Here is a 25,646-nt window from a genome sequence, read left to right as displayed (position 1 = left end):
AATTTTCCTGAAAAGGAAAACAAAAACCTGGTAGGATTAAGAGGTGCTAAAGACTGTTTCAGGGTTCTGCCGTAAGCAAAGGTAAAAACAGACAACTTAATAATGACAGCAGTGGTGTTTCTCTTCTGAGTCTGCATACTGTACTGCTGATGGAACTGATCAGAAATATTTTGGCCAACTGTTTTCCTTTTCATTAAGTACTTCATTAAAAATAAAATGGGGCATAATCTTAAGTAATACTAAGCAGAAGCCTTTTTCGTGAAGTACAAAAATGTCGAGTCTTTCCTGATGGCCAAGTAAGTCATTATACACAAATAACAACCACAAGTAAACCAGCAATGGTTCTGAAAAGAGTAGACCAGATAATGATCCTATTACAGAATGAGTAGAGTCAGAATAAAAGCTTAAATATGACAGTGTAAGACAGCAGGATTTCTCCTAGTGTCTCTTCAGTTTTGAGTGGAGGAAAAAATCCCTAACCCCAGAGCATTAATTTCTGCCAATTAAATTATAGTCAGGCAGGTGTTGTGCAAATTTTCTCACACTGCAATCCTAACCTCCCACAATCTTGCTATACAAACTGTGGGTTTCTCTTGAGAAGACACTAAATATGCCAAATTGGTGGCACTGTGTTGTGAACATATGTCCATTAAAAATCACATTAAGGATTCCAAATGTTTTTCATTTGTGATGGCAGCAGGGCTTGAGTGCAGATGTCCACTGGGAATTCTAGACATTTAAGCATTAAATTACTTGTATTTAGGTAACACCTCCCATCAGAGGATCTCAAAGCATATCACAAACACACAGTAAGCCTCAAGCCCCTATATAAAACACGTGTAGTATTTGGTGCAATGAAATAACTGGAGCATATGCAAATCAGAGCCAAGATTATCTTATCCAAGAATCTTCTCATTTAGAGATTCCGTTTTTAGTTACCTAACAGAAGGCATTAAAGGTTTAAACTGAAGATAATGAACTATCAGAACTCCCTGTGTTTCCCACAAAAATAACACCCCAGAAGTAGCATCTCCAGTGGCTCAGTTACAGTGGTCTTGAGGTGTTCACCCAATACCAGCGTGTACTGCTGTTTGCCATGTATTTGTCTGCCTTCTGGATTCAGTTTTCTGGAGGGTCTCGCTAGTGACAAACATGGGAGATGGCCTGGGGGCAATGAAAGGTCTTAAAAATTGTCTTGAATGTAAAGTTTATTTTTCCATTTAAATGTAAAAACTTTTTTAGTGCTAACTGTATTATACTCATCTAATAGCTGATACAATTTCTTCGGATTGAACTTTTTTGGCACTTCTTCTCTGCGCTTCTTGACACTTGAATGTGATGCTCATCAGGTGTCACCTTGGAAGCTGTCAAATTATTTAAATGTGTGTGAATCTGACATTTTCAGATGGTAGTGTTCAACAAGTGCCTTAAAAGGAGTGTTTTTAGAAGGTTTGCGTTGATGGACACTATTCAGCCTGTTCAAAATAGAGGTTTTGAGCACTTTGACTTTTACGGATTTACTGGAACCCAGTCAATAAATGCAAAGGTTCTTAGCTGCTCAGAAAAAAAGCATCATAAGAAAGCTTAACTCATCCCTACTGAACGAGGTGCAACAAAGCACAAAGATCTTAAAGTTGTTAATGGCATATAATAATACTCAGAAATTCTACTCCCCTCCCATTGCTAATTATCCTACATATTGTCACCTCCAAAGAGTTTGCACTTAGGTATTTTTGTTATAAAATTGTAGATTTTTAAAAAGACTCTCTGAGCTATTCCACTAATGGAAGAACATTGCTTCTTGATTGTTATTTTTGCTGTGAAGTTGTGCTCAGCTGGTACTGAGCAAGCTGCAATTGCTGCCGAACTGAATGCTGCACGAGCACAGGTCCAAGGGCAGTCCTTGCAAGTGTACCACTCAGAGACCAGGGCAGGGACTGTTCCTTCAATTGCCAGAAGAAAACATGAACCGTGCAAATTGCCTGCAGTTGCAAAAGAGTCTGTGACTGAGCCAAGTGTTTATTCCAGACCCTGCACAGCCCTGTGTGGTATTTCCGCTTCACAGCCCCTTTTCTTGCAAGCAGTTCTTCGGCACTGACCCAGCTGCAGGAGGTCTGGGGCTCTGGCCACACGTGCTGCACGCTCCCCTCCTCGTGCACTGAAGGAGACTGAACCTCTGTGACCAGGCAGAACAGGTAGCAGCAAACTGGGAGCACAGTGCTTTTCTTCTTACCTCCTCCTTTCCAAACCAAAATGATATAGTATTTGTCTTGGGCATATTGTAAGGTATAATGTTTGTGGATCACTAAGGTGATGTAACATTTTTGCCTGTTTTCAAAGTTAAATGGCTTTTCTGATGGTCAAGGAATGAGAAAGGAGAAAACAGATTTAGCACAATCAGAACATACTTTCATTAGTCTGTCCAGCATTTTCCTCTTGACAACAGACACATTAAAATTTCCCAAGCCGAATGGAAGTAAATCTCAGCAGATGGGAACATACATTAGTGCACGTTTAGGGTCTCTGAAGAAAGGCACCAACTTTTGATGCTTAGTTTAGTATCAGCTCTAGCACTCAATCCTGAGCTGTATTTTAGGGACAGTCCTGGTTGTGCCACAGTACATGCCAAGGCTGACAATATATACCATAGGCACACTGGTTTCTTGATTGTCGTTCTGCTTTGGCTAGGGAACTATTTATTCTGTTGCTGTTGTTGTATTTTCAAGCTCACTTTTACAGGCTCTGACACACTGTCACAGTCACTAGGGAGGTGAGTCTCTTCCATTTTTTCTTGTAAGGAGTACAAGCTGGAATCTTGGCTAGGGAGGTACCTTGACACCTATGAAGGATACTGAGGACTTAATTACCTCCTGTTTTGCTGGTGACCCTTCTCAACAACACAAGACACTTAGTTTGGACCTCGAATTTGCACCTGAGCTTCTGGTAGGAGACAGCACCCCATATGCAGAGGTGCAAGCAGTTCCCCATTGATGGCATTTGCTCAATTAGTGGCTCTGAGCAGCGTGTTACTCACTGCTCATCCTTCTCTTGCACCAGCTCATAAACTCTGGAGATGGGATTGATCAATGTAGATTTAACCTTGAGAAGTAGTTGCTGCTTCCTGAGCTGTGACTTTAATGTGGAGACCCTTTCCTGAAGGAGCACTGTCATCTTTCACAAAACTCGTATCAGGGATCAGTGTGAATGTAACAGGGCTCTGTAGCTACTCATACCTGACCAGTGACTGGGTACGTGTAATCCTGTCAAGTGTGAACTTGGGAGCTCTCCTCATCTGCTGCAGAAGGTTTAACAGGCACATGGAAAATTTGGGCCCATCAGGTCTTTGACTGATTTTACCAGTACAAAGGTAAGAACATGAGCATGATTTTTGCATGGTTACTGCATTTTGTAATTTTTTTTTTTGCTGGATGCAGAATCACAGCCAGGAGAGAAGGGGACAAACTGTACTGAACAGAGTGGAAAACAGTCAGCATTAAGGTTGTTTCCCTTCACCTCTGCAGCATCTGCTCTGCTCAGTCAGACAAAGCCCAGATGGCATCGAGATTCAGCTCTGCAAATAGAAATGGTGACCCTTGCTGCAGTGAAATCTGTTTCCCACAGAGGTCTGTGTTTGCAGCTGTCAAGGGCTCCCTGCTTCGTACCTGTGGAGGGGGTAAATGACAAATCCTTGCACACAGCTTCCAGAAGCAGGAGGTGTTTCAAACTCTTGTTCAAGAGCAGTCATTGGCTTCCTGCTGGTAACTAGGGTTCTGCTAACTGTGCCCTTTTACAGAGACTTCACCTCCTCAGGCCTTAGGAAATAGCATGGCAGCACCTTTTAGAATTTAAACATTTTTTTTTTTCCTAGGATGAGATAACCTTGGCTCCTCTCACTCCTTCCTTTTGCATGCCATTTGTTATTTCTCTGCTATCCTTTGCTTGCTAGCAGCACTCTACTGTCAGTTGTCATTTCACGGTTACACAGCTCTGTCTACTTGACCATGAATGTGTTTTTTTGTCATTTACTTAAATGTTTCCATTTGCCTTTTGTCTCTCTTGTCGTTTTCATTCTCCCTTGTTACATGCAGTCTGACCCACTGGATGTGGTTCTGTATGTCCTTCATGAGCCAACTTCCTTAAAGAAGCATGGCTTTATCCCCTAAGCATGGGTGCAGATTCAGAGGGTTTATCTTCTGTTTCCACTTCTGGTATGGATTTCCCATTTGACTTTGGACATGTAAATGGGCATCTCCGAGCCTTTACTGTTCCAACGGAAGGACGTTGGGAAGTGATAATGCCCATTTCTCTCTGTTCTTGTGTGTTCTTCCTAGGTTGATAGCTCCTGGCCAGAGGAGTTTAATTAGTCAAGATCATTATCTCATCTTTACATGTGTGCCACATGTAGTCCCTACTGGGTCCTCTCTAGGTTATTGTAATGTATGTTCTTATTTGAAATTAAAAACTTTTACTATAACCTCTTTTCTCCTCTGACAGTAACACAAAAGCACCAACTTGGGCTGAACCATGTTTTCTGTTTCAAGTGAAATTTGTTCTATACTTTTTTTCTCAGGATAATAGCTTTGATGAATATTTAAAACATTTTGTAACACTGAAAGCGACAACGAGAATAGAGAAGCTGACTGTGCAGAAATAAAAGCCAGGCTACACCTAAAGTTCAGAAAGCAAACGTGCCAATGTCAAGCACTACATACCTTTTGGTTCTTGAACCTTATGGCTGTAGGAAAATCAACATTACAAAAAAACAGTTACCTTTGAAACAGATCCTGTGTTTACTGGAAAAGCCTTATGCAAGTGTTAACAGATCAGGTGAAATCCTACATACTGTACACTTAGGCTTAACACATTTCTAAAAGGAGGAAGGCAAGATGGGTGGACCGTAATGGCATTTTCACAATGTAAAAGCATTTTGGTTTTGCCAGTGTAAATGGTTCCTTCCAGACAAGTGCTACAAGTATGATTATTGCTACAAACAACACTCAGTAAAGAGGTTGAGGGTTCAGCTGGGCCCTGGAGATCATACTTTTTTTCTTATTCTTTAAGGGAGACAGAATTCTGACTGTGCTGTACATGCTTCTGTTAACTGACCATCTGTACCCATCTCCAAATTTACTGATTCAGATGATTCATATGGATATGAATACTGTTTACGTAAAGAGGAACTTCTTATACATGAGCTTAAACTAGTATGTGTAAATGATTAGCAACCAACTGGCATTCTGCAATTAAAATAAGTAACTTGCTTGTTAACCTTGTATTGTTCAGGCATTTGCACTGCAATAGCACTAAGGCAGTATCTGGTTATTTTGGATGAAGCATAAATACTCTCTGCCTGGGAGACCTTGTTTAAGACAGAACAAAAGAAGGGTATGAATATCAGATCAAGAGACTGTAAGTTTGTAGAGGCTGCTCTGAACAGAGTAATTACCATTATTCACAAAACAAGTCACTTTGCTGTTCTCATTTCTAGGCATTTTGTCATCTTGGAGATGTGAGGATGACTAAGATTGAAGACATCCCTACTGATAAATATCAGGGACTCAATCACCTGCTGCCAGTGAAGTGACTTTAAATGTGCCCTTAGATTTTGTAGCCATTTCTTGATTTCTTTGGATTTTTGAATTGAGAAGCTTGATTCGGGCTCCTCAGAAACTTTTAGCACCCATGCCAATTTGTTATCTGATCTGGAAAACAACTCCATGGGAAGCCACTGCTCTTCTGAACCCACCAACTGACTCCTTACTGCTGATTTTGCAAGGTTTAATGTGCACTTGCTGCATATCCACGTGGAAGCAGAATTTGAACTCCTTTGGGCTGTACATCTAACTCATTGATTTATTAGGACAATGATTTAATAGTCTCATTCCCTGGTGATCCTATTAACTTCCAAGCAACGATGCCTGTTTAGCTGTGCACGAAGAGCTGTTCTCAGAACTGTTTTCGTGATTAAAGATTAACAGTGTGATAAAAGCAAGGAAACATGGGTATCCTTGGAGTTTGTTTCTTACATCAGTTGGGTTAAACCTTTACTATCTTTTCTCACTGTGTATCTTCACTTTGTGTTTGGCAATCAAACTTTGCACAGCTCCAGCACGTTTCCTCCAGTTTAGTCAAAACAAGAGGAAAACTTTCGGCCTTTTAAACACTTAACTCTTTGACCTTTGCACAAACAGCAGCAGAAACCTTTACTAACTAACTAAGGGGAGTTGTCTTTAAAACTTTCTTTGCTATCTCTCAGATTAAAGAGTATTCTGCAAAAACAGTAGAAGTCACTGAGGTGTACTTAACTGTATAACCATGGTAATGTCTTGTGAAATGGAAGAAGTAATGTGCTTCTCAGGTAAACCTTCTTCCAAACAGACTCGGGCATGCAAATCTGCTGTTTGACACAAGCAGTGGTACATTACTGGATGGCAGAATTGTTTCTAAACATATCATGATGTTAAATGAAATGGTTAATAGACAAATTGCAATTATGGTTAATAATTTTTAGACCACTTCCCTGAGTTGTGTCTAAGCAATCAATTATCCCTGGTACTTTCAGCTCCAATAAGTCCGTTAAATACTTCCCCTTTTATATATCCCATATCTGTATGGTCTTATGCCCTGTTTTTTTGTAGGTTTTTTTTGTCATGATATATAATTATAATCATTGACAGCGTGGAGCAGGATTTTAAAAGCATAGGCAATACTTAAGAGCAATACTTAAGACCATTTAGCCTTTTAACTTAATATAAGTTGCTTTAGTTCTTTTACAAGATCCACTCATATTTAAAGAGATGATTTGCCTTTTCAGAATCGGGATGAGCACTGGAGAGAGAATAAAGCATAGCTCTCCCCATTCCTTAAGCACAGCCCAAATCTAGTTGATCATGCACAAATGGCCACAGTCCAACACCGTGCCTCTGAGACAGCTCTGTCGCTGGGTCTGAAGTCTGACTAGCTTTCATATGACTGGAGACGGGGACCAGAGACTAGTCTTCTCTTCGGCAGACAAGAAATCCAAGTCAGATCTCAATCCTTAATGATGTCTGCTAGAATAAACTGCAGCTTCCACCTCAAAATCGGAGGCCTGGGGGCAAAATCAAAAAAAGAAAAAAAAATAATAATATTCTTCTTTCCAAGTGATCAGTACCTTTTCTGAAATTCAGACTGTGTCTGTGACCTGTGACCTCCAGGTCAGCACTGAAGCACTAAGTTAACTCTGAATCTACAACTTTGAGTTGCTTAGAAGAGCATACAAAATAATATATGTATCTATATACTTAATTTTGCTCACTAGCTGACATGCTTTCCTTTATTTATTTTTTTTTAATTCAAGCTTTTGGTGTCTCTGAAGAAGTGCTCTATGTATGCAAGTGGGACGCTAAAAGGACAAGTTGACAACAGTACCAGAAAGCACAGAAGAAAGATTTCATTTAGTGACTACAACTCCATAAACTGAACAACATTAAAAGAAGCCCCATGAATTGGAGGATTATAAAGGTATTCTTCCTTCCTCTGAAACAGATGATGATGTTAAGGAGGTTAGCTACTGTTATTAGTAGGCCAATATCCCACTGCAAAACAGGTGATGAAGGTAGCAATTGTCCCTGGTGTTAAGGGCAAAAGGAAAGGTGTGTATGTTTTCAGACTGTTGTTAAGACACATAGATACCGCTATGACAGGCGCAGTGTGAATGCGACATATACTTGGAAACAAAAGTGAGACATCGTAGAAAAGTGAAAATGGAAAACTTTCCAGATGCCAGGTGGAAAATTGTATTAAAGCTGTCAAAATAAGTCACAACAAAGGCTGGGTTTTCTCATAGACTAACAGGAGTCATGTTCTGGAGAAGAATGGGGTTTTCAACTATGAGATGGGGTATCACAAATGAAACAGTTATTAGTATTAGAGGTTAAATTGGGACTTATTTGTTTTGGCTTTTTTGGATTTGGTCTTTCTTGTACTTTTTTTTTCTCTCTTTCAAGCTTACTGCAACAGTGCTGATATACTCGGAGTTTTGTGGACAGGTCAAAAATATGTAAATAAATTGCACCTTATTGCTTCACATAGTTATCTATTCTGGGCCTAATTCCAAACCCACTTAAACTGATGGCAGTGCTTCTGTGGGCATCAGAGGACTGCAGTTTAGGACCTATATTAGGAAAATGGAGATGCAAAGCATATGCAGTAGAGGCTGGTTATACAGCCTCTGCAGTCATCCAAAGTGATTTTCTAAAACACAGGAAGGAAATAAAACTGAAAACTGAACTACCTTCAAGGTCAAATATGCTTTGTGTACATGATAATGGAGCTTTGAAAAAAGTCAGCTCCATCTAAACAGCATTAAGCATCTTAAGTATTATAAAAGGCATTACTCAGATTTCAGACTGATAATCTGAACAGATAATCCAACATTTTACTCATTAAAAAAAGTCAGCTGCACTGCTTATATTTGGGTAGAAAAATACAGATTGGAACAAGGTTTGCTGTGTTTCCTTAGTACAGCCAAGAGGAGAATTTTCTCTGCTGATTTAGGATTTTAGTTGTCCGTGCATTTACTTCCATGCACTGGTAGAGTTTTACCAGCAATTTATCTGCTATTTTGTGGCTGATTTCTGGTTCTTTATGTAACATTACTTTTTTGCATAAGAGAATGTGCTTACATTAAACTCCTTATGTTCTTTATAAAATACGCCTAACAAACAATAATGTTTACTCCCACAATATGACTTATAAAATAAAAAGGTCCTCTGTTCTTTTCAGGACAGGTTTTTTTTCATGGAGACTGTTGATCTGTTAGAAAGAAATACAGCCTTTAGAGCAGAGGGTAAAAGCTTGATTGCAGTTAGAGATAGATGGTGCAGCAGGCAGCAGTGGTAACTGGAGATTGTACACACAATAGACCCTAACGGCCATTATGGAGCTGTTAACTTCTATTGTGTCAAGGTGTAATTAGAAAGTGGTTGAAGTTGCAGATTGCTGATCTAAGTGGTGCCTTTAAAGTCAATGAAAATTAACTGAATTCTATATTTAAGTTCTAAATCCTTGAAAATATTAGTTTATAATGGAAATAATGACAGACCTTTAACTGTAGCTGCATGGATGTTGCTGGTATTAGTAATGCAAAAGTAGAAAGCGGGACAGCTCTTGGATGCTTACAACTGTTCTAATGCATAAAAACTCATTAAAATTTCCTAAAGGAGGATGTATTATTATAACAACTTTTTTTCCTCAGTGCTCTTCAGCTATCATAATTGCACAGTATACATAGCAACTTGAAAGGAGTCAGAAATGTGTAAGAAGGATAATCTCTGGCTACAGTCACCAGAAGCATAATTATGTGAATACATTGCGTATTCTGCATCCTGTTCTTTGGTTTTGGGAGCCCACAGATTCTGTAGGTGATGAATAATGCGGTATCTAACTAAAATATCAGCCCTAAATTGCTGGAATACGTATTCAACCTTAAATAATTGCTTTGGATTTGTGTTGATTCCAAGTAATGTAATAGTTGTGACTAATCTGCAGTTATTACATGTAAAAAAATAATATTCTTTTTGCACTTAGGATTCCACAGATTTGTGGATAGGTGAAGTTATTGTTAAGGGTGTTTATCGGAGTTGCAGAAACTTTCTGTCTCTGAAGATAAGGCCCAGTAAAGTCAGGGACCTAAAAACAGGCTTGTTATGAGATTCACTTATCAAGATACAAAAGTTTTAATTTTTCCACTCTTAGAACTTGTTACAGTGACCCCACCAATGTACTTTTCACAGCTGCATCCTTTGCAGTAACCAGAATCACTTGTTTTTCCAGTAGCACTATATAGGCCTGCTCCCTCAGGCACCCACAACACAGAAAGATTAATGACCATGGAAAAGAGGCACTTGGCTCCTGGGTACCCAAAAATGTTAACTGCAACCAGAAATACACCATGTAATATTGGCTTTGTCCAAAACAGCCCCTTGTCCGATGGTACAACTAATAGGCCAGCAGCATCTGTTCCTATTTTGTGCTAAAGATATTTCACAAATGCAAGTTTTAATGTGTTACTTACACAGGCAATGAAAGCCACAGGCTGCTCAGGGGTTTTGTTTAAAGTTCAGTACACAGTTTAGCAGGACCTGGACCACACTGAGCTGCAGTCACTGCGCAATGTACAGTACTTTGCTACACACAGAACTAGTATTTAGTGATAGAGCTCCAAATATGTACTTTGCACTAGTGCATAATAGAAATTAATGGTAAGTCAGCCTTATAAAATGTTTGACAGTTGGAAATTGCTAGTCTAGAAGGGTACACAAAATTAAATGTTAAGTCTCTGAAATCATACAAGTTTACCTCAAAGACATTTTTACAATGTCTTTGGAGAAGTCTTTTAAGTCTAAAAACTTCTTGTTCTCACTGAATAACCAATCCTGGCCTAAAGTAGAGCATAATGATGCTTATGTATCGCTCTACTGCCTCTGCAAGCCTACTTCAGCCAATTCTGTGGAACACTTCAGCTCCCGGGGTACGCGGTGCTGCGGCACCAGCAGTCAGCCCGCTCTTCAGCACCACTCCAGTGACACGGCACCCAGGATGAAGTGCTTCTGCGAGAGAAACATGGGAGGTACTTCAAATACTTTGCAAGTGGGGAAGCCAATTGAGCTCAGCGCCGTGGTCTCCAGCCAAGTGGGAGCAGAAGGTTAAGGGCCTGCAATTAAAGACCGAGAGATCATCATCGAGGGCTCGAGTGTGACAAAATGGCAGGCTGCTGTGACAGGAGGCCTTGCTGCCTACCACCCCCGCTTTCACAGCGAGGAGATGGGCTCTTTGCTGAGCACCGGGCACGGCCCCTGCACGGAGAGGCCGCTGGAGGTTCCTCCATGTGCCTCCTGCGGAATTAACCAGCCCCCCCCACGGGCGATGCTGCCCACGAGCGGGTTCCCCGCTGCGGGGCCGGCTGCCCGCTGGGTGCGCGGGGCCGCCATGCCGAGGTGCACAGCCCCGTCTCCACCCGAGCGGAGCACCGGCCTCGCTCGCCGCCGCGGCTGCTCGCCCGCCCGCACCCCGAGGGCTGGGCACACCGCCGTTGGAGCGCAGCCGCCAGCGGGAGGCTGGAGGGCGGCGGCAGGGAGGTGGATTGGGTTGGGGAGAGCCCGGGGCGGAGGTGCAGGGAGAGGTGGAAGGGGTGAGGGCCCGCCGGGAGGCTCTGTGGGTTGCCAGTGAGGCGGCGGGGGCCAGGAAGCGAGGTGTTCAAGGGCTGGAGTGTGAGGCAGGTCCAGGGCATTGTCCTGAAAGCCTGTGATTTGCCCTCATTTTTAACCTTCGCCTTTTGAACAGGTTCACTCGGCAGTGTATGTGGCCTTAGGGCTGCTGGAGCCTTCCCCCAAACTAGGGGGTGTAGAAAAAAAAGACTGAGAGAGGGGAGTGATGGGGACAGGAAAACCCAAGTGAAGGAGAGGAGCAGCACCAGTGAGCACAGTGGGGACTCAACATGCAGGCGGGGGCGAGTGTGTCCCCAGAGTGGTCCCTGTTTCCTGAAGAGGGTGAAAAGCACTTGCTGACCCTACAGACAGTGTGTCCAAGCACAGAGGAGGAGGACTTGGAGGGCATCTGCCCGATAAGTGCCCACCCGCAGAATGGCATGGCCGTGGCAGCGCTGGCTGGGGCGGTTGTGCTACAGCCCGTGCTGTGCGACGTGCCGGCAGGCATGGCCATAAGCGTGTGGGAAGGGGTCTGTGTGTTTTGTGACTTAGGGCTGGCGCAGAGTAATGTTTTACAAGAAGAAGGACAAGCAATTAGTTCAGAAAGCAAGCCAACAGGGAAACCACCAGACATGCTACTGATTGAGGTACGAGTCCTGGATGTGGTGAAGATGGCAGTAGGTTAACTCTTAGCTGGCAGCATCACTGATTCGGTTCTGACTCCAGTATTATCTTTTCTAGGCATTCAGATTTGTTGAAATGAAGTATCTAATCCTTTGTACAGCTTTTTAGAATGTCATCCCATGTTTAAAAAGGCAGACTAAAAATTTGGCCTTTTTAGATGACTAATCAGTTGAAATTCAGACGAGTTTTTAATTCAGTTTACCAGTTTGGTGCTGTTTCATTTGACAGGGTAGATATCTTAAGTAGTATTAGACAATTTCCCTTCTTCTGCAGTAGTACAATACTGCAGTCATTGTTAAAGCTGGATGTGTAATATGATCTCATTTGAAATGCGTTTCGTTGAAAGGACATGCGAACATTGGTATTTATCCTGTGCTAGCTATTGGTTTTATAATAAAATAATAATTGTTTTTTCTTTGAAAATTCATGTGCTACCCTAGTTAATTTCTAAGTATGGTCATATTTAAGTTTAATGCAAAAAGTATCACAACCTTGTTAATTGCCATATGACAAAGAAGGCATTGCAGTTAGGCTGCAGAAGTCCTGTGTTTGGTGAGAAATTGAGCACATACTTTCTGCTTGTTTTCTTTTGAAAGGTAAATGTACTGAAATGAAATTCTTTTTAAAAAATGAGGACACAAGTTTCTATGTTCTCAGTGCTGTAATCTTGAAATGATGCTCTGAAAGTTTATGTAAAATTTTAAAGAGCTAGGGCTCAATTATAGTAATTGTTCGCTATATGACATAGCAGCTGTATGTTACATACAGTTTGGGTTTTGTTGCAGTTTTACCCATCGTACTTAAAGCTAAAAATCAGAATTAATGAGTATCTTGTATTTTGTTGGTAGCTCATTTGCTTTGCCACTGGCTTTGATTTACAAAGTTGTAAAACTTTTTAAAACAGATTGACAGAGATAATGATGTAATTGCGTTTGAAAGTAAGGTCCAGCAGCTGACACCATCTGAAGTGGGGGGAGTAGAGGAACTTCTTTTCACTCTTGGGGAAACAAAGAGCTGGAGCTACAAAGCCAGTGATGATTTATCAGACCCAAGTGATGAAGGTAAAGAGCAGAAACATGCAACTCCATCAGAACAAGCAGCTGTGAGAAATCCTGAGAATCCAGAATTTCAGATTTGTGCTCCACATCAGAAAAAAGGTAAAAAAGTTAGCAATCCTTGTAGTTCACTTTTAGATAACATGTTAAGTTTGATTTTTAAGTGAGGTTGAAATCTTATAGAAAATATTCACAGTGTTAAGTTTAGATTAGGTTTCATCTTAACATCCTATGGAAATTTGGAAGAGGGCGTAATACCTTTCAACCTTACTTGATAAAAGAGCTGGTTTAGGCTGATGTCATCTGCGCTGTGTTCAGGGGAGACGTTTTGGATGGCATTTAGAATTTAATGGTCTTTTGAACAGTATGTGGTATTTGAATCCTTTGGGGAGATTTCAAAGTTAATATTGTATAACTGCCTTTGAATAAATCTACTAACTTACTTAGTCTTCCTTAATTCCATCATTCAGCTTCAAAATGTACTTGTATGGGGGGCTATGGATGAGCTTAGAGTGGTTTCAAGTTGCTGGTTGAGGGTGATGGGCAAATATCAATGCCTGTCAGCAAGGTATCTTCCAGAACTTGAGTAAAAGTAACAGAAAATGGCTGATTTCAGATTTTAGGAACATAACAGTGTGTTGCATAAGTTAAGGACTGACTCAGAAGGGAATCATAAGCATCTGTTTCCCTAGAAACTGTGTGTGTGTACTGTAAAAGTTGGATGACATCAGTAATGTTGAAGAGTCTGTAAACGTGTGTCGTAGTATCTGGATATTAAGGTATCTTGGCTGAGGTTGTTTAAAGTACGGATGTTGTACAAATTTTTAATGCCCCTTGTTTTAGTTGCTGCATTTATAGGAAGCACATTTGAGCAGCTTTAACAGAGCTAACAATGTTGTTCTGTGTGGGCATGAATCCACAATGAATAAATAACCATAAAGTGTTTTTGTTTGCTGTTATTGAAGTGAAGTGTTAGCTGCATATCTCTGTGTGGTGTAAAGCATTGTATAAAATACATTTTGGTCTCAGCATGAAAATCATCGCAAAGAGCGCATTTGGGAGCTGAGACAACTGTTCTGGAAAGGCTCTTCGAATATGACATATTTGCCATTTTGCAGTTTCAGATCTTCTTCAAAACTGAAAATGTTACACATTCACTTTTAACTTACTAAATTCGAAAGAAATTCTTTACGGCTATGCCATGAACTTGGACATGTTCTGTAATCCAGAAAGCATAACTTTATTTGACTTCTTCAAGGAATTGATCTTTTTTCCTCAAATTCAACTAATAATTTTAAAAAGGCTTTTTATGTCATGATCTTTTTTACATATACTTTATGGATTCAGGACTATCAGAAAGCTGAGAGTAGCTTAACTTGTAATTTCCAAATCTTTGAACAAGCTTGCTTAGTACTAATATACAGTTGTCACCAGGAAGTATATTGCACAGGTTGTAATTGCCGTGATGAAGCACATTTTATTGGTGCTATCAAGAGAGGAAGTTTCATCCTGTCTTGGAGGTGAGAGCTTGATTAGGAGTTAGGTTTCTTGGGGCTAGGTTCTAAACTGTATCAGTAATGTGTGGCGCTACTTTTTGGGGCAAATCACTTAAGTCTTGGCTATAATAATTTCTGTCTGTCAGCTTAATTTTTTTTTAATTCTGTATTTTTATGTAGAAGTACAAAGTAGTCTTACCCAAAGTAGAGGAACAATAATGAAATCGATACTATTTTTTGAAGAAGTCATTATTTTGTGGCTCATATAATCTAAATGTGTTTTTTCCCACAGGAGAAAGAGAAGTTTTCCGCTGTGATTTGTGCACATTCACCTCACTCAGAATATCAAGTCTTAATCATCATGTGAAAACCCATTCTGATGAGAAATCTCATGTGTGTCACCTCTGCCTTAAGGCTTTTCGTACAGCTACTCTCCTGCATAACCATCTGAATGTACATACAGGTATCTAACATGTGAAAAGACTTCATTTTACATATTATCTACAAAATTGTCTTAGGGCTGTATTCTGTGGTCGTTTTGTGCTCTGATTTTGGAGTTCTACACTGAAAAGACATGGTCTATAGTTAGTAACTCTCTGTGTATATATTCATTTATTCTGTTAAATACTTTCCTAATAATTTTTGTTAACTGAATGTTGACTTCAGCTGTGTCTGATTCCATGTGTGCAATAAAATTTTTTGTGATGTTTTCAGTTTGCTATATAATCATATGAAAAAAACTGATAAATTGTTTTTATAATAAACTTATGGTTTTACGTATATAGTACATAAAATTCAGAAACTCAGAAAAAGTTCTGGTAAAAAATTGTGCATGATAATTAAGGCAGACAAATCATACTGATGTGTTGATAAATAAAATTCTAAGAAATGGTCTGTTCTTACAGGGACCAGGCCCTATAACTGCAGTGACTGTGATATGGCATTTGTGACCAGGAGTGAGCTTTCACGACACAGGCGTTACAAGCATACCTTAGAAAAACCTTTCAAGTGTTCATTGTGTAAATATTCTAGTGTAGAAGTAAGTACAGCCTTTCTGGATCTTTTGGAAGGGTTTGTAGGCTTTCACATACTAAGATATTAACGCACTTCAAGTTCTGTCATTTTTGCTAGATTTTAACCTTGAGAAGTTTCTGTGCATATATTGTACTGTCATGTATCGTCTTTTGTTACTGTCAGATTTCTATATGAAATAAACTCAATACATTACAGAGGTAGTTGCAGATGTCAACTTACAGTATTAATACTTGGCTCGTGATGCAGATGTACATGTGCATTCTGAGTTAGGAAGAATAGCCAAACTTGCACAATATTAATTTAGCTTTTTTAAACCAATTACATTTGAAGCGTGTTTTCTTCTTTATTATATTAAAATTGCTGCTAGGCAATAATGTCTTTGTATTACTTTGATCATGCAAAAGCATCCTACAGAAGTTCTCCTGTACGCGTCATTCTATGTACTGTAGGACAAAACCAGCTAATGTCTAAAATGAAGTTCATGTGTTATGTTTAAATGCTTGCTGATGTTTGGGGTTTTTTACAGAGCTGAAATTTTCTTAATCTACCAATAAAAAAGTTAGTGACTGCCTAAGGATTCACTGGGAAAAATAGGCCTTCAGTGATGTACCTATGATTGAATCACAGTCATGGTTATCTGTGATTGAATCGCTGTCACAGTTTCGTGGATATTCAGTATCTAAAGTTTTTATGTGCTGTGTCCAAATCTAAAGCTGCAGGCAAGCCTGAATTTTATTCCACACAACTTACCTTACTAATTAGATCTTGGATGGCTTGCATCTTTAAAAAAACTTTTCAGTTTGTATTAAAGTCTCCCATTATTTTCCTTGTTTTAATGAGTGTTCAGTGCTCATTGCTGTTGTGGAACTCTCACTGATACTGCTGTAAGCTTTACCTGAATGAGGAGAGCTGAAGGAGCCCCCTAGTAATACCATGCATACAATTTGACCTTGGTATAGAAAAGATTGGCAATCATGTTTAATTTTATTTAAGTGTTGTAGATTTGAATGGGTCTAGCAGAGAGTTCATTAGTTCATATATGTTTATAAATGTAGGAATTAGAACATTAGGTAACTCCTAATTTTAGCTTGCATGCCTACAGTATTTATATAGAATGTGTCACAAGAACAGTATTAAAAAGTGGACTGAATTTGCAATTAAACTGCTTCATTGTCCCTTGATGGTGAGCACAGCCTTTGGTTAATGAGTTTGGTCTTTCATTTATTTTCCTGATATTTTCAAAGAATTTCATGTGTGACATATCCAAGTAACCTGAAAGTAGTGGATATCGCCTTTAAAAATCCTAGCTTTTATGTTCTAATGAAATTTCTCCTTTTGTTTATGTTGACACTAAATACGAAAGTAAGATCATTTGGGGAATACACAAGCGTTACCTAAAACCACACCAGGCTGATTGTACAGGAAAAAAGGGGTGGCTGGATGAGCATTAATTCTGGGATTGATGGATTATTTTAAATTGCAATAGGCGTGTTGTGTAAAATTGCTTGTATTTTAATTGTTTGGGTGTCCAGTGTGTTACTGCAGAAATGTTCTTATTTTTATGGTAGGCAAGCAAAATGAAACGACATGTTCGCACACATACAGGAGAACGTCCTTATGCCTGTGAACTTTGCAGTTATGCTAGCAAAGATGCATATAAACTGAAAAGGCACATGATAACTCATTCAGGTAGGACTCTGATGTAATGATCAGGTAGACTGAGTCAATTGTCAGTCGTGATGTAATTCTTGATGATATTCATCATCAAAATTTTTTTTTTATTATATTTATGTGACTTTTGGGGGAAGAAAGGCAAGAAAACAATTTCCCTCTTTCTCTTCTACCATTATGATTGGCTGGTGTTGATTCACTTTTATTATGACGTTGTTACAGCTGTAAACTTTCTTCATGCACATTTGAGGATAATTCTGCATTTTTGTACATTAAATATTCAGGACAGAGTAGAAGATAATTAAAATAATTCCTGATTAATAGTTTAGAATTTTAATAGCTTTATGTTTCATCAGTTTGACTCACAGATTCTGGAAGCCAAGTTTTTGCATTCTAATCAGCTATGTAAACTTATTTAAACTTGTTTAGCCTTTTGTGTTTTGCCCACTAACAGTAACATTTTCATTGGTCTGAAGACTGTTACTATTAGAACACAGATGTTGAGACGTGGCAATTTTGCATTTGTAGCAAATGAGTGGCGTTTCTAAGCATATGTTATTATAAGACGTATTTTACAGGTGAAAAACCCTATGAATGTTATGTTTGCCAGTCCACATTCACTCAAAGTGGTACCATGAAAATCCATATGTTACAGAAGCATGGACAAAATGTGCCAAAATACAAGTGTCCACATTGTAGTGCCTTTATTGCGCGAAAAAGTGACCTGGGTGAGTTTAAAGTAAAAAATTGAACTGTAGAGGTAATTAGAGGTGAAATCTCTTCGTTTTCATTGCTTGCAACGATACCAAATACGTTACATATGACTTGATATCATTACAAAATATTTCTATAGAAAATGTATTCGTTGTTTTACAGATAAATTCCTCCTGCAAGGAGATGTGGTGACATCTTGTGGTTGATGTGCTAATTTCCTTAATTTGGGGTTTTTTGCTTGATACTTGGTGGCATTGTGACCTTACGGTTTTCAGTAAGAATGTACCTCACGAAGATACATGCCCAGGTTGTAATGAAGTTTTTCCTCAAAGCCACAGAAAACAGTCAGATTTTTATTAAGCCATTTCAGTTCTCCCGTTCTGTTTCTTTCTCAGCTCTAGTTAAAATGAATATATGCATCTAGCTATATGAGACACTAAAGCAGATTGAATGTTTCAGTATATATGGGTTTTTTGCGTATGCCAAATCAGCTTTTACCTTTTAATCTAAAATTGAACTGTATGTTTAGTTGCTGAGTGCATTGTCCTTGTAATTTAAAGAAGTACATGTAATAGCATTTGTTAGTAAAGTGCAAGTTAAATTTTGACTTCATTGGTTCATCAGAAAATGTTTTTACTATGCCTCCAGTATTCAAAATTCTTAGAATTCTAAATCCTATTGCATCGATATCAAAGATTATTTTTGAGCTGTATAACACTTGTGAAACGTGGATGGTAATGCAATAAACTCAAATGTCTCTTAGCTAGTTGGGATCTTTTTCCAGAGTGCAAAGAACAAACCACTGCATAAGTTCATCTTCATTCTCTATGCAGAGGTTCAAACTGAGAGTATAAATTAAAATTGTACTTGAGAACATAAATTGAAATTTTTTCTCATACAAACCACAGTTCTTGAAATACAAGCAATTTACTAAGGATTTATATATGAATTTTTTTAATTACTCTTCTTTAGAACAGTACTTGCTTCAAGTACCAGTAAAGTTGTCTTTATCCATGTATTTCATAAGCAAATTCATCTTTTCTAGGAAGAAAAAGGTTTTGTACAGATAAGAATTTTATTAATCAACCAGTGTTTTAGAATTATAGCATATTTGCTGTATTTGAGGCAATATAGCTGACCAAGGCCAACAAAACCTATATAAAATTTTAAGTTTACAGAAATAAATGAAACAGCTATATTAAAAAAATAGACATACAAAGATGTCTTTAGCATCTATTTGTATTTCAAATAAAGATCCTATTGAAGTCTGTTAAGTATTTGAAGGTAGAAGTGTTATATATATACAATCTCATCGTTCATGTATTTTTTGCACTGTTCATTTTAATACTGTAAGTACTACTTTGGGTAGCATTTTAAAATTAATTTTATGTGTAGACAAAAGCAGCCAGTTACTGGAATTTTCAAAAGGATTTGATTTGTTAAATGTTTTCCATGGAAATCAGTAAGAGTTAGGCTCATAACTTCTAAATCTCTCTGTAAAGTTACAACATCTTGCTGCAACTCAGTTAAACTTCCTTGAAAAATTGCTTTTTTTTTTTTTTGAAATTTTACTCCTACTGCAGAGAACACGAAGTTCTTTTTTTTGTATATCCTCTACAATGTACACATTACTCAGGGCTATGCACAGGGTAAGTCTTCTTCAAAATGGTGGAAATTAAAAATTTACTATACAAATTAATTGCTTTGTGTAACTGTTCAGGTGTCCACTTACGAAATCTGCATTCCTACATGGCAGTGGCAGTTAAATGCAGTGACTGTGAAGCTGTATTTCATGAGCGCTATGCTCTTGTTCAGCACAGGAAGACTCATAGAAATGAAAGAAGATTCAAATGTGATCAGTGCAGCTATGCATGTAAACAGGTACTCACTGTAAAAATATTGCTTACTCAGTTGAGAGTTTGGCAAGGTGGGGTTTTGGGGTTGTGTTTAAGATAAAAACTTCTGTGACTGCAGTCTAACTAAAATGGTGTAGTTATGTTTATTTGCAAGATAAATGGTTCACAAATAACAGTAAATTGAAATGCTGTAAAGTCTGAGGCTATCTTCTTGATAAATCTTTTGTACATGAACTGCTTAGAAGTACAAAGTAACATAAATCACTTTCAGTGACATTATGATAGGAACAAACTGTAATATTTGAGCCTTAAATGTGATTTTCGGTAGCGTCACAGAATAAATTTGGTCTGAACTGTAATTTTTTTAAAGAATACATTTAGGATAGAACATCTTTGGCATTGGTATGTTGGAATGTACCATTGTTCCATTCTGATGATTTTCTCTGCTAACTTCACTAAGGTTAGGAGAAAATGTCTCAGGTTCTCCAAGTCAGTGGGCAGTATCTTATAGTGGAGGATAATTAAGGAGTGTGCAACATCCTTGCACTCCTCTGTGTGCCTGTGTGGTTTATTGAACTCTCAGAGCTGGATAGTTATGTTAGAGGTATTTTCTTTGTTTCAGGAACAACACTTAATTGTACATAAAGGAACCCATACTAGGAAGAAGCCCTTTGCTTGCTTGTGCTGCAGCAAAACCTTTCAACAAAAGGAGCTTCTTACTCTTCACTCTAGGAAGCACCATGATTCTCATATTAAGCCTATAGTTTATGAATGCCCTAAATGTGGTAAGGGCTATTCACTCTGAGTAAGATACTTCCTTTTAAGGAAACTCAGTGGAGTTATCTTTAGCTAAGTATTGCAGATCACATTGTCAGGAAGGACTGAGAGTAAAAACCAGTGTACTGGCAGGAATGTTAACTCCTTAATGCTAAGCCAGCAAAACTTGTTTGTTTTCTTTCCCAAACTTTACATTAAGGGATTAATAAAGAACTTTATATTCTCCTTTAGGTAGAAAATATATGCTACTTAATCTTTTCAGGTCTGTTACTGGTTTGTGGAATTCAGTATTGAATGTTTAATACATTCTTAAAATGAATCAAAAGGCAGTGTGGAGGTACGAATTTTAAAAGAAAGAGTGCTAGAACCAGTTCAGCAAGGAAAGTAAGAAATTATTACTCACTTCAAAGCCATATGCAGTTAGAACGTATCTCTGCTTTGGGGTTAACTGTGCACACTGCTGAAGTAAAAATAGCCTTTTTTCCACATACTGATTTTACATGTAAAACTTTATTGTTTATCCAGGAACCAGAAAATTAGATACTTGATTTATACCCACCAAATGGCAGTGTTCCTTTAAACAGAATTTTAATATATAATTTGGAAAATCTTCAGGAGTTTTATGGAAGTTTTTAACTAAGTCAGCCTTTCACTTAGCATTCAAGAATTTTTCTGTCAGAACCATATTTGTTTTTTTCTGTGTGTGTTAAATTGCTTACATACATTAATATTTGATTCATATATTTATGCTTCATTATGCTAACAGGATAACATGCATAAGCATGCTGAAACTTGTGGCTTAGTGAGGGCAAAAACTGCTACACCCAGAAAAAGAAGCAAGGACAAAAATAAACCCCATGAGAACCAAAAGCATGTTAAGCAACAAGGTAATCAGCGAATAAGTTAGAATTTAATCATGTAAATTAGAATCAAGAATAAAAGGCTAAGACATTGAATCTCCCTGCTGCTTAATTACTGTTTCACAATGAAGCTAATTTAAGTGCTAATAATGGAATAATACTTCATTGTGTGTCAGAAATTCTCGTCCTCTGATTTGGGTCATTGCTCAGGTACCCATTCTGGGACTGTTGTTCTCTTATTCCTGCAAATGACTTCCTATGCTCCCTGCTTAGCAATGCTTGCAAATGTGGTTTTCTTTCCCCTTTTACAAATTCCCTTTGCCTCTATAAATGAGGATGAAGCACATAATTTACTGACTTAAGCCATAGTGAGTTTTCTTAATTTATAATATACTTCTTTAATACAGACCAGATGGAAAACTTTCAAATCTCAGAACTCAGATTGCATGTTAATCACAAAAGATGTAGCACATTGTAATAAAGAAATTGTTCATCTTCTTCTACTTAGACCTGAGAGTGATCAAATAATGATAAAAATACTACTGATTTAAATAGCTAGAGTCATTCTTCTGTCATACTGCAGAAGTGATCAGGCTGGTTTATAGAGCTCTTGGTTCAGCATGTCTGTGCAATCATAAACTCATTTGTACTTACTTAGCGGTACTCATTGTGGGTAGCTCTTGAGCACTGAGCATTTATTCTGTAAACTTCAACATAAACCAAAGGATGGTCCATTATTTATCTCTTTCCTTCTCTCTTTTTTCTCTGCTTCCTCATCTTTTGTCATTAGGTTAAGATTCCCAGAAAGTAAGTTCAGCTTTTGGCAGATTGTGATGGTAGAATAATTGGTCAGTTGATTGTCTCTGCAGCAGTAAGTGGTGTGCCTTTGGGTAATGCTAGTGCATGCCTGATAAAATCATTTGTTTTGTCTTATTTTCAACTCTCAAATCATAAGTTTTGGGGGTTTTTAATTCTCTTAAATAAATCTTAGCCTGTCACCACATATGTAGTGATAGTAAATCAGGTTCACCTTAAAGTTTAAATTTAACCCAGAGGAGGTGTCTACTCATAATTTCATTTATGGGCATTTCTGTTGAATTACACAAAGCACAATATACAATATTCAGGTCAGGGCATGGGCAAGGAGCCCTGTATCCTCTTGCATCCTGCCTTCCTTTTGTGTGTTTGATCTAATGCTGAATCTCTGCATTGTTGCAGGGTGAGAGTTGATTACCTGTTTCTGAGGTCACCTTCAGGGCTACCAAGGCCAAAACATAGCTCTGCCTGACCAGAATATCCTGTCATTTTTTTGCCCCTTTGCTTCCCAGATGCTGTTTGAAAGCCACAGTAGTCTCCTTGATAGGATTCTTCAGGTGATTTTTATGGAGGAAAAGACAAGAATGGAGATACATCTAAGTCCTAGGTGTCCTGAAACTTTACATTTTGGTATATCCTATTGTATCTACACTGATTTGTGGCTGATGACAGATAAAATCTGACATAGAAGAAGAAATGTTGGAGCTTTTCTGAATCTAATGAATATATATCAGCAGCTGAGTTTACATTAGCATTGACACTTCTGTTTTCACTGGTAAGGCTGTAATGGTATGGTTAGAAGTGTTACAGCTGCAGTGTTTATGTTTTTGCAATAATTAGATTTTGCTGTTTATTAATGTTTTGCTACGTGCAAACAATTTCTTTTTGGTATCTTACAGATACCTTCATCTCGAAGCTTGATTTCCTGGAGCTAAGATAATGTGTCTTTAGATGTGATCCGTCCAAATACTGAGTCCATTAATTGACTTACACAAGTATTAGGAATGTCTGTGCAGGTTCCAGGTGTTTTTTTTTCCCCAAAGTTGACATTTGCAAGTATATATTTCACTTCTTATACAACTTGCAGGGACCTATAGGATCCTGTATGTGGCTATACAAAAGATTACTTGTCTGATTGATGCTGTCAATGCTTTGCTGTAACCAAACATTAAAATAGAAAATGCATGTATAACTTTCCAGTTAAATAATAGTTTTCCCCTGATAAGAATGCCATGGGTACTACTCACTAACATGGCTTGTAATGTGATAGTCAACCTAAAATACATTCATTCTCCAAATAAACTAGGATAAAAGATATGCTGTTATATATTGTTAAATTTATTGAAATATTTACTTGTCTTTCTGGTTAATCACCACAATGATTTTTTTGTTTGAGTTTTCTTTTACAAGATTTCTCTATTGGGAAGGGTCAATAGTGTGCCAGTAAGATTGTTCCTGTTTTAGATGGGATAGAAACAGCAACTCTGAGAACAGAAAATTGAAGTGATTTATGAAATGGAGTCTCAACATGATGGCCAAATATGCATGAATAGACTCTGGTCTTCCTCGTTTCACTGGTTGTAACTGAGCAGTTCAAAGTGTGTCCAATTAGGAAGCTGGAAAAGATGCTGGTTGAAAGCTGTTGAAGCCCTTCTGTGCTCATTTTGATTCTTGTTACTCTGTAACCTAAATAACATTGCCAAAGGGTGGAAGTTACAGGGAACCTTCACCAGTTTTATTACATATATGTAATAACAGAATGAGAAAAAAATAGCTATATTTCAGAATAATTTGTGGAAAGGTAGATAGGTTTCTTTCACCTTGCATTTACTTCCAGATTTGCTCACAGAATTGCCTACAGATCTGAAGCAAGTTTATTCCTCAGTAGCTGTATAGAATTGAGAGTTGCGTGAACTTCAGTACTTTCCTGAGGTGAGCATCTGAAAGGCAGTAATTTTTTAATGCAAGGAACACTTACTCAATCTCCTTTCTGCAAACACTCTTGTTTCTAACAGTGTTCACAATACTAAAATACAATGCTTTTTATTTATTTTTTTTCTAGAAAAGAGCTGGGGTTTTTGCCCACTGGTTATAGTAATTGTTGGATGTTATTAGTTCCATTCTCCTTTCCCAGTGGTTTTCAATTGGTGTAATTTCATTCTCTTCTGAAGACTTCCTTTAGTTTTACATCAGCATGAAAAGTAGTGGCAGAAGCAGATTTTGGCTTCTTGTCGGGGTATTAAGTTCCCACAGACTTTAGGGTATGGTTTCATGGCTAGATCACACTGCCTGTGCTATCTTTTTCCCCATGTTCTTCGCATAATTTTCTTTCTTCTCTCTTATTTCAGCTTTAGCAACCATACAGCTGTGGGGTGCATTGGATTAGCATGCAGATCTAATTGGAAACTAAGAGCAGTTAGCTGGACAGATGTAGAGCTGCCTGACAAAAATGAAGCAGCAGCAGTGTGTGCTGGTGTCAGAAACCACCCTTTCTGGGCACACAAAGCTTTCTGTCACCTTAACCTGACTGGCTTTCAAGTGCAGATGCGAGCATCTTTTTTCACCATTCTTTCCCCTTTAAATAGCCTCTTGCAAGTGCTGCCATGTAAGATTGTGATCATACGTTTAGTACTAGATCCAAAACACACCCATGACTTTGATTTTAATTAGGTCTTCAATAAAGCATACTTGTATTGTATAGGAAAGCTCATGTTTACAATACGTTTAAAAGTCAGGGAAGTTTTAATTGTCACATACAATTCTCAACTGGCTTTTGAACTACTGGTTTTACTGCTTAATTAATTACTATAGTTAGAGTAATTAGAGTAAGTACTATTGATTTTTATAATTAGTTACAATTATCACGGTTGCCATTTATGCACTGTTCCCTCATTTTTTGTCATCTATAATTAATACTTGGAAGCCTATTCATAAAATCTTAACTACTGTTAAAGTATTCATCTCTAATGCTGCTATTCTTATGTTTCATTATAAGTAAGCATTAACATTACTACCAGTTTTAATAATATTTCAGCATATAACAATAAATAAGTAAAATACTAATTTCAAGGTTAACATCTGTGTTTAACTTCATTATAAATATGTTACTGCATTTGACCAATATGAAATGGTTTGGGGTTGCGTGTAGAGCAAGCCATGTATGCTATAGTTACACTGATGTGGTTGGGGGCAGTGAATTCTGCTCTGTGCTTTGCAGTCCAGGTGAACTGCAGTTTGACATCTAAATACTGCAACTTTTAACTTTTGCTACTTTGAAAAGTCTGATAAAAATGAAAGCTTAGTTTTTTCCAGTTAGTAAATTAACACCTTTATCCTATACTTGGTAATGTGTGTACATGCCTGTTTTACAGGGATAACTTAAATTCAGCAGCTGTTCTGCTGTTAAAATGACTCAAACCGTGCTTAGGAGCTTCAACTGTCTCACAGTGTCTTAAGTATCTCTTAATGTCCGTATTAGCAAGAGATACTTGCT

The 25,646-nt window shown here is 38.1% G+C and overlaps 1 protein-coding gene across 4 annotated transcripts; it reads left to right on the top strand.

Annotated features, from left to right (window-relative positions):
* Positions 1-11,201: 11,201 nt before the first annotated feature.
* CTCFL (CCCTC-binding factor like) lies at positions 11,202-25,313 on the top strand. 4 transcript variants are annotated; one of them, XM_061441487.1, is made up of 11 exons: positions 11,202-11,836; positions 12,817-13,030; positions 14,720-14,887; positions 15,330-15,463; positions 17,028-17,148; positions 17,709-17,858; positions 19,565-19,725; positions 20,323-20,485; positions 21,244-21,364; positions 23,991-24,085; positions 24,502-25,313. In XM_061441487.1, the coding sequence occupies exons 1-9, from the start codon at positions 11,480-11,482 to the stop codon at positions 21,246-21,248; spliced, it is 1,473 nt and encodes a 490-aa protein (XP_061297471.1). In that variant the 5' UTR covers positions 11,202-11,479; the 3' UTR covers positions 21,249-21,364; positions 23,991-24,085; positions 24,502-25,313. The 4 variants fall into 4 exon arrangements, with proteins under 4 accessions (XP_061297471.1, XP_061297469.1, XP_061297470.1 ...); XM_061441485.1 differs by having other exon boundaries at positions 20,323-20,505; XM_061441486.1 differs by lacking the exon at positions 24,502-25,313 and adding an exon at positions 22,666-22,783 and having other exon boundaries at positions 20,323-20,505.
* Positions 25,314-25,646: the final 333 nt, after the last annotated feature.

Source organism: Pezoporus flaviventris, unplaced genomic scaffold (assembly GCF_033815535.1).
Source record: "Pezoporus flaviventris isolate CSIRO_AGI_PZ_B2104156 unplaced genomic scaffold, CSIRO_AGI_Pfla_v1 ptg000213l, whole genome shotgun sequence".
NCBI lineage: Eukaryota > Metazoa > Chordata > Aves > Psittaciformes > Psittacidae > Pezoporus > Pezoporus flaviventris.
Note: the sequence above shows the minus strand (reverse complement) of the source record. Positions and strands in the feature narration are given on the sequence as shown.

Excerpts from the sequence above, each read along its gene's own strand:
- CTCFL (XM_061441485.1), top strand. The coding sequence starts at position 11,480 with ATGCAGGCGGGGGCGAGTGTGTCCCCAGAGTGGTCCCTGTTTCCTGAA. Across the intron at positions 11,837-12,816 it reads CAGACATGCTACTGATTGAG|GTCCAGCAGCTGACACCATC; the intron begins GTACGAGTCCTG and ends TTTGAAAGTAAG. Across the intron at positions 13,031-14,719 it reads TGCTCCACATCAGAAAAAAG|AAAGAGAAGTTTTCCGCTGT; the intron begins GTAAAAAAGTTA and ends TTCCCACAGGAG.